This window comes from Crocodylus porosus, unplaced genomic scaffold (assembly GCF_001723895.1).
Source record: "Crocodylus porosus isolate Cpor-Errol unplaced genomic scaffold, CroPor_comp1, whole genome shotgun sequence".
Lineage (NCBI taxonomy): Eukaryota > Metazoa > Chordata > Crocodylia > Crocodylidae > Crocodylus > Crocodylus porosus.
The window spans coordinates 376,806-384,414 of NW_017728934.1; the positions used below are offsets into that span (position 1 = coordinate 376,806).

General features: G+C 45.9%; 1 protein-coding gene across 1 annotated transcript in view; it reads left to right on the forward strand.

The window, feature by feature from the left end:
* MAPK13 (mitogen-activated protein kinase 13) overlaps window positions 1-6,937 on the forward strand; it is an 18,844-nt gene extending 11,907 nt beyond the window's left edge. The window contains exons 7-12 of the mRNA XM_019546217.1: window positions 756-870; window positions 1,989-2,060; window positions 2,859-2,938; window positions 3,463-3,541; window positions 5,526-5,702; window positions 6,097-6,937. Coding sequence (XP_019401762.1) covers window positions 756-870; window positions 1,989-2,060; window positions 2,859-2,938; window positions 3,463-3,541; window positions 5,526-5,702; window positions 6,097-6,179 — 606 coding nt within the window. The 3' untranslated portion in view covers window positions 6,180-6,937. The remainder of the gene's footprint in view (window positions 1-755; window positions 871-1,988; window positions 2,061-2,858; window positions 2,939-3,462; window positions 3,542-5,525; window positions 5,703-6,096) is intronic.
* The last annotated feature ends 672 nt before the right edge of the window (window positions 6,938-7,609 follow it).

Consider the following 7,609-nt stretch of genomic DNA (forward strand, 5'->3'; position numbering starts at 1 on the left):
TTCCCCCAGCCCCGCCGGTTTTGCCAACCACAGTAACTTTCAGGAACCTAACCCCTGTGGTTGGCCAGGGAAACTTGTACCATGCTGAAGTTCAGTGACTTGCTAAATGCATTCAGTGCCTTACAGTTACTTACATACCAGGAAAATAACCTGTAGATGAAACTAGGGTCAGCCACAGTTCTTCCTCAGCTTCCATCAACCAGAGCTGAAACAGACTGGTTACAATTGTGGACAAAGGCATTTTCAACACCTGCTACAAAGGACTTGTTAGAGCCCTGGTGGATTGAAAGTCCGGCATGCTTTGTGTAATGAGTGTTAAAGTGACTTGGCCCCATCTACTCCAAGGGTCAAGTCAGGTCAAACCGTGCTCAGCTCCATTTGGAGGAAGAGGCCACCTGTTGTCAACAAGCTAGAGATGCTGTCACTGGCCCCCAAGATGCTTGAGCATGCAGGGAATGGGGGAGTGAAAGGCAGTGGTTCAAGAAAGGCGGTGATCTTGCAGGCCTTACAACACTGCATACTCCCTTGAGGCTACATCTAGTTTTACAGCCTACTTGTAATTCCCAGTACAATTAAGACAATCCTGTTATCTCGCGGAACTATACCCTACGTGTCTCCAAGGCAGTTACAGTTTCATTACTATCTGATTGGATCCACTTTCTTTACTCATGGAAATAGATTCACACACACCTGCAGGATTTTTCTTTCCCTTTTCCCCACTCCCCCTGTCTTGCTCCTCCTTTGCTGAGCTGTAGATCTTGGACTTTGGCTTGGCAAGACATGCAGATTCTGAAATGACGGGATATGTGGTGACACGATGGTACAGAGCGCCAGAAGTCATTCTGAACTGGATGCATTACAATCAGACTGGTGAGTTAAATCATTTCAGCTGCGGCTGTCTGGGAATCAGCACTGGGGCCCTGCTTGAGGGCTGGGAGCAATCTCACACAATCCTCCATCTCCTGATTGTTTTTAATTCCTCCTCATCAATGTATCTTCCACAGAAGTTATGAAGCTCCCCGCTAGGAGACAGTCTCAGCTGGACTGTTGCCCAAAGCTTTTGCCTTTGGTACAGCTGAATTCAAAGGTAGCCCAAAAGGAACAGGTGGCCACGTCCAGACGAACGGGGACGTGAGGTATGTGGCACTGAAGACAGGTCTGCAGCACCACACACCGCACATGCAGGCATTCCCTGCACTGTTCCCTTGCAGCGTGGGGGAGCAGGGGGTTGACCCCAGGAGGTCCTGGAGTCAACCCCCCCCCCCCAGAACAAAGCAGGGTGGCACATATGGTGGCAGTGTGTGCAGATCCAAAACTGGAGCCTGGCCAGCTTGAGTCACGCTTCAGCTGCTGGCCAGGCTCCCAGCTGCAGAAGTGCCATGGCTGCAGCTCCCCGAGGCCCCCACGACCCTAGGTCAGGTTGCTGGCCCCAGCTTCCCCTACCCCACCCTGGGCAACCTGCTGCACGCCAGAGCACGTGTGGCACAGGTGTTCCCCAGGGACAAGTAGCAGTGGCATAAGGTGTGCAGCTGCTACTTATTCCCAGAGAAACAAGTGCTCATGCTTGTCTGGACGTGGCCTGTGAGGGCCAAGGGTAGGAATGAAACCAAGGAAGGTCCATCAGAGCTTGACAGCCTATTTGGCTAGCATGGATAAGGCACACCAGTTTCGTAGCCAAAGGCAGACAAAGGGGTGATGTGGCTGGCATCACATCCAGCTACCTTTGGCTCTCACCAGGTCCCCATTTATAGCTGGGTTAAAAAGATGGCAGCCTTCGACGTAAGTCTAGCTTGAACTCACCTCACCAAACCTGTAGCAAAACACCTTCCATCACTCAGATACCATGTTCCTCTTAGCAACTCAGACTAATGGCTAAATAATTCAGCAAGGGTTGCAGTCCTCAGAAGCAAAACACCTCAGTTGCAACTATTTCTTCCCTAACCCCACTTCATTCTTTCTCACATTCCTCTCCGCCTTTCCCTGAATAGTGGACATCTGGTCTGTCGGTTGTATCATGGCAGAAATGCTGACTGGGAAAACACTGTTTAAAGGAAAAGATTGTATCCTTTCAAAGTGCTGCAGATGAATTGGAAATCTGGGGAACAACCGATAGAGATGCTCTGGCTACATGCAAATGTGCTGTTCCAAGTATGCAAGGGTGGAGGTACTAGGGGAAAGAAGTGCAGATGTGGCTTACTGAAAGATAAATCCTGTCCTGTGTCCTATGGCAGGCATAATGTCCCTGAACACAGTAGGCTCAGTGGGTTCTCTTATGTGGGGAGAAACAAAGCAAGATAGGAGGGGGAAAATCAAATGGCACAACACAGCTCTGTGGGGACTGCTGGCACCCAAAGATGGAGGGGTTGGCGCAAGCTTTGTGAACCCAAATGCTCCATGCCAAAATCTTGTGAGAAATTGCCTCTGATTTGGGGGTACTGCAGCCCTGACTCTGTGTTAGTTGAAACAGAGCCAGTGGGAACTAAATTCAGGCCAGGTCTGTGTACAAGGTTTTATCAGCTATGTTGCCATCAAAACAGTGGGAAAGAAACAATGTACCAGGCACCCCTAACTGCTGGAAAATCCCCCATCTAGATGCAACTTGTACCAGTCAGAGTCCTTTTGCTGATACAGCTTAAGTCAACTGTGGATGTGTATATCAGAATATAACTCCTTTTGCCAGTATAAGTCGTGCCTTAACTAGCGGGCTATACCAGTGCAGCTATAGCTGCAAATTTTTGTAATGTAGACTAGCCCTCAGCCTCCTTAATCCTCACTGACTTTCCCAGCCTGTGCACTTGGGCTGCTAACTGGCTCCAGGATTTGCTCCAAAGTGTTCAACCTTTAACTCAGACTCCCAGATCTAGATCAGCTGACTCAGATCCTGAAAGTAACAGGGCACCCAGGAGAGGAATTTGTGGAAAAACTGGAGGACAAAGCGGTAAGAAAAAACTCACCAGGACCAATGCTTTATTTCTGAAGGCATTGCTGGGGAAGCTATGGAAAGATAAGTTGGTACCACAATGTCTTCGCAATGTGCATGGGTGCAGTTAGTAACAGAATCCTTTCTACTCATGCAGCAACATTTCCCATTCTCCTGAGATGCGGGAAGAGTTCCCCGTTTGCCAGGAGGTGCTCCTGGAGGGGACAGGTGTGGAGCACGGACTGAAAGTCAGGACTCCATGGTTCTGCACCTGATGTTGATTCTTTGTGTGACCTTGGGCAAATCATTTCTTGATTTCACTTGTTGCCACCTCAGCTCAGTCATCTTCCAGCCGAGGTTATTTCTGTTTCCTGGGGTAGTTGTGGGGCTCACCAGTGTGTGAGAGCAGCACTTCACGAGAAACAGGCTAAGGAAGTGTGGAGCCTGAGATACTGCTCCCTTAGACACAAACTTTTCTAGTGTACCCTTGCAATTGTCCAATTCAGAAAGACTGCAGACTGTTTTTTCCACCTCTCTTTCAGGCAAAAAGTTATATCCAGTCCCTCCCTAAGATTCCTAAAATGGATTTGTCTCGGCTTTTCCCAAAAGTCAATCCTCTGGGTAAGTCATCTTCATGCCACTTTCTCTCATGCCACCTTCACTCCATGATAACTAAAGCAGGCTGTTTCTCCTGAGGGTTGGCTGTGACTTCTGCTTCCCCCTCCCCTTCCTAAAGCTCCCTGACACCTAACTGCTTGCTGCTCTGCTGCCCCTATCTCTTACAGGGAACCAGTGGTGCCTCTCCCAGTCACTAGCTTTCATCACGGGGCTGAAGGTACTTAGTCATTAAGTGGGAAAAATTATTCTTTAGTGGCATTGAAATAGCATTTTTTCGGCCTTTTGTATTTGGTTTTTGCTTAAAATAACATGCCCCATAACTTTGGGCACTTTTTAAAAAGCAAACATTTCCCAGAATTTTTGTCATGAGTGTAAAGACAGTGTTAACAGCAAATGTTTCTAGGATCTGTAGGTCTTGGGAGGCAGAGGGAGGGTTTGTGCTAAGCACAGAACACGAGTCATTTTGCAGAATCCTGTGATGTCTTGTCTGAGCTCACTTCTTCCTGCAGTCTAAAGAACGTGGTTTTATAATAGATTCATAGATGCTAGGGTTGGAAGGGACCTCAACAGATCATCAAGTCCGACCCCCTGCCTGGGCAGTTAGGAGTGCTGGGGTCAGAGGATCCCAGGCAGATGCCTATCCAGCCTTCTCCTGAAGACCCCCAAGGTATGGGAGAGCACTACTTTCCTTGGAAGCCCGTTCCAAATTTCGGCCACCCTTACCGTGAAGAAGTTCTTTAATAAGAAACAATTCAAATGAAGCTTCTGGGCTTACACAGGATAGATGCAAGCATGCGAATGAAAAACAATCTTGGACAAGTCTAGTCAACTCCTCTCCTAAATTCAGATATTAATAGGTTTGCTAAACTGAAGGTCACTTGTCTGTAGGGGTTGTTCTGGGCAGCAGTGGTGGTGGTGATAGTGGGAAGGGTACAGCACCATACTTACTGTGTTTTACATGGAGTAGATTGCTCCTCCCTTCAGAACTGATATACAGCTCTCAGCATCCAATGCTCGCTCTCGTGCCCAAGCAGCATGGCTTCTTGCCTGGTGGAGTATTACATAATAGCCCCTTCAGGTTGCAGGTCACAACTTCATCTGGAATGAGGACAATCACTCATCATACTGCAGATCTCTGGGCTCCATTTGGCCTGTGGAACGAATGTAACCACTTCTGACTTGAGTTGCCTATAGCCAAACTAGTGCTTTCACATTAGTACCATTTAAGTCAAACAAATAAATAAGCAAGCTCACTTTCTACTGTTTTCCCTTCGAGTTAAGATCCAAAGCAACAAGGCACTCTGAGAAGAACCAAAGAGAATTACATTTTCTGATGCAGTCGGGTTTATTACCCAGGGAAAATATACAAGTGAGCTCTTAGCCGTGTGTCAAATATCTCTCATCCTGATATGTACCTGGTTACTATATTTTCATGGTGTACATTTTGAAAATGAAGCTTCTCCCCCAATGAGCTGTTTATCCTTGCAGGTCATAGATGAGGAAAGAAAAGCCTTTCCCAAACTGAAAATACAATTAAAAAAAAGGTATCAAGCAGTTAAACCCAAAAGGAAACCAGTCTGACAGACGAGTTAATTTCTGAGCTTCCTGCCTTCCTGTTTGCCAACCAAAGTATAGATTACTTTACAGATTACTTGGGCTGATAATACTTTGAGTTGAGGGGGTCAGAAGCAAACTATTAAGACTGAAAGAAAGTTTATCTTGAAATTACTGTTTGTTAGTTATGTTCTTGAAGTGCACTTAGCTTCAACAGCACCATTAGTTTGGTGGCAGTGTCACACCCTAGTCAGATCTTCAGCCTGAGGAATCAACCATCCACCACTGACTCCTTGAATTTACCACTTCTACATGGATGGGAACACTTATTTTATGAAAGTGCTACCCATTTGACTTTTGGCTGCTATTTCAGGGTTTACATTCCAGACATCCTAACCTCTGTTCATCTAGCAATGTGCCTCTCTTTTTGCAGCAGTGGACTTGCTTGACAAGATGTTACAGTTGGATGTGGAAAAGCGTCTTACAGCCACAGAGGCTCTGGCCCACTCATATTTTGACCAGTTTAGAGACACAGAGGAGGAGACAGAGGCACAGCAGTCCTATGATGACACTCTAGAGCATGAGAAGCTTTCAATAGATGAGTGGAGAAGTACGTAAGCAATTTAACTTCTTTGGGTTGCCATCACTCCGTCCATGCCTTAACTTCTCAGCCCCCCAACGCCAGCTGCCTACATACTTAATATGCCAGGTGTCATTCCCATCTTCTTCTTGTCCCCTGCACACATGCTGACAATGCAGTCAGTGCCACTCCCTGTCCTTTGCTTTGGCTTCTGCACCTGTAGAAAACGCTGTTTGCCTGCATCTTTCCAAACAACCTTTTTTGTCTCTTCTCTTCATTTCAGTGTCCACATGCTGAAACCTTATATCTGGTCTCTGGTCCTCAGCACAACACTGCTTTATCCTTAAGGTCACATTCTTTTTAGCATCCTCTAAAATCAAGTAACACACTACTCATATCGATTATTATTCTGCTTGTTTTGAAGGGCATATTTACAGTGAGATTCTCTCCTTCAGTCCAATTGCCCGGAAGGACTCCAAGAGGCGGAGTGGTATGTCATTGTCATGACTGCAGTCACTGGGACACCTGCAGTTGGGGCTAACCTTCCCATGCTGGATCATAAAGAGGATGTCTATTGGGATTTGGACCACATCCCATCCAAGTCAAGAAATACCTGGCCACCTGGATCTTTTGTGTGTCCCGAGCACAAAGATATTGGCTGTGTGTTGGACTTTGTTCCTACTGAAGGGAACTGCACCTGAAACATCGAACAGTACCAAAGATGAATGGCTTATTTTAAAATACCTACATAGGAGAATTTTGCCTGGTGCTTTTTGGTTTTCGTGCTCATTCACATTTTTTTCCATTGACTCTCCAGTTGATTTCAAGTGTTCTGATATTTCAGTGGTTCCTTGTCACTGTTCCCTCCATTTGCTGCCCACTTCTTCTTCAGCACCCCTAGAAAAGGAGTTTAGATAAACACTGGAAATCAGGCAGGAGGGGCCTGGAAAACAGCCAGCGGTCCACTGGTTAGAGAAGAACACAGGAAATCAGGATTCCTGGTCTCTATTGAAAGCTCTGCCAGTGACTTGCCAGGGGAACTTAGGCAAGAAGCGGTCCCTAATTCTGAGTCCCTTGGTTACTGGGTTTCCTAATTTAGATAGCTAGACCTAAATGCAAGCACCTAACTCAAAGTAGCCCGATTTGCAAAAATGTTCTGCAATCAACTTCAACTTAAGAGTATTAGATCACTGCCAAGAATAATTACTGTATCTCCATCAAATGATGGTCTTATTCTATAATAAATTACATTGATTAGTAACCAATATAAAAGTATGTTTTGGTTTTTGAAGTGATGCCTTATACAGATATAGTGACAAAAATTGGCGTGTTAAAATGAATGTTTAACAAGTTAAAATGCAGTTGGCAGCTGGCAACATAGAGATACCATCTTAGCTATGTCAAATGTTATAATGTAGCAAGAAAAATTGCAGACAAGAGAACAGTGTCCTTTGGTAAATGTTTTAGTGCAGTACTAGTTATCAGTATAGAATATCAGAATGAAACTGAATCATTTTGGGGTGGGGGAGACCAAAAGGCAACAGAACCAGGAATGATGAAATTCTGCTAAATAGGTCAGAAACTTATGCAATTTAGCTTTGGGCATGTCCGACTCTCCCTGCTAACTTCTAGTGCAAGGAGGTTGCTGAGATGATGTAGTCCTCCAGCCTAGTCGCGGGAGTCCACCCCTTCTGGAAATCAAACAAAGGTAAAAATAAAACCAAAACAACCTAATATTCAACCCAGATTTTTGTTGGCCCAGTTCCTCCTCCCAGGTTTTCTCCTACATGACCATCTTTAGCTTTTTTCTTGGGCTCAGCTTCTAACCCTCATAGGCTCCAATCAGCCCCTTGTTCCTCATGCTGACATGGACAACTATACCTCCTAACAAACTAGCAGTGCAGAGGGAAGGCACATCCATTTCTTCAGGCTCCCAA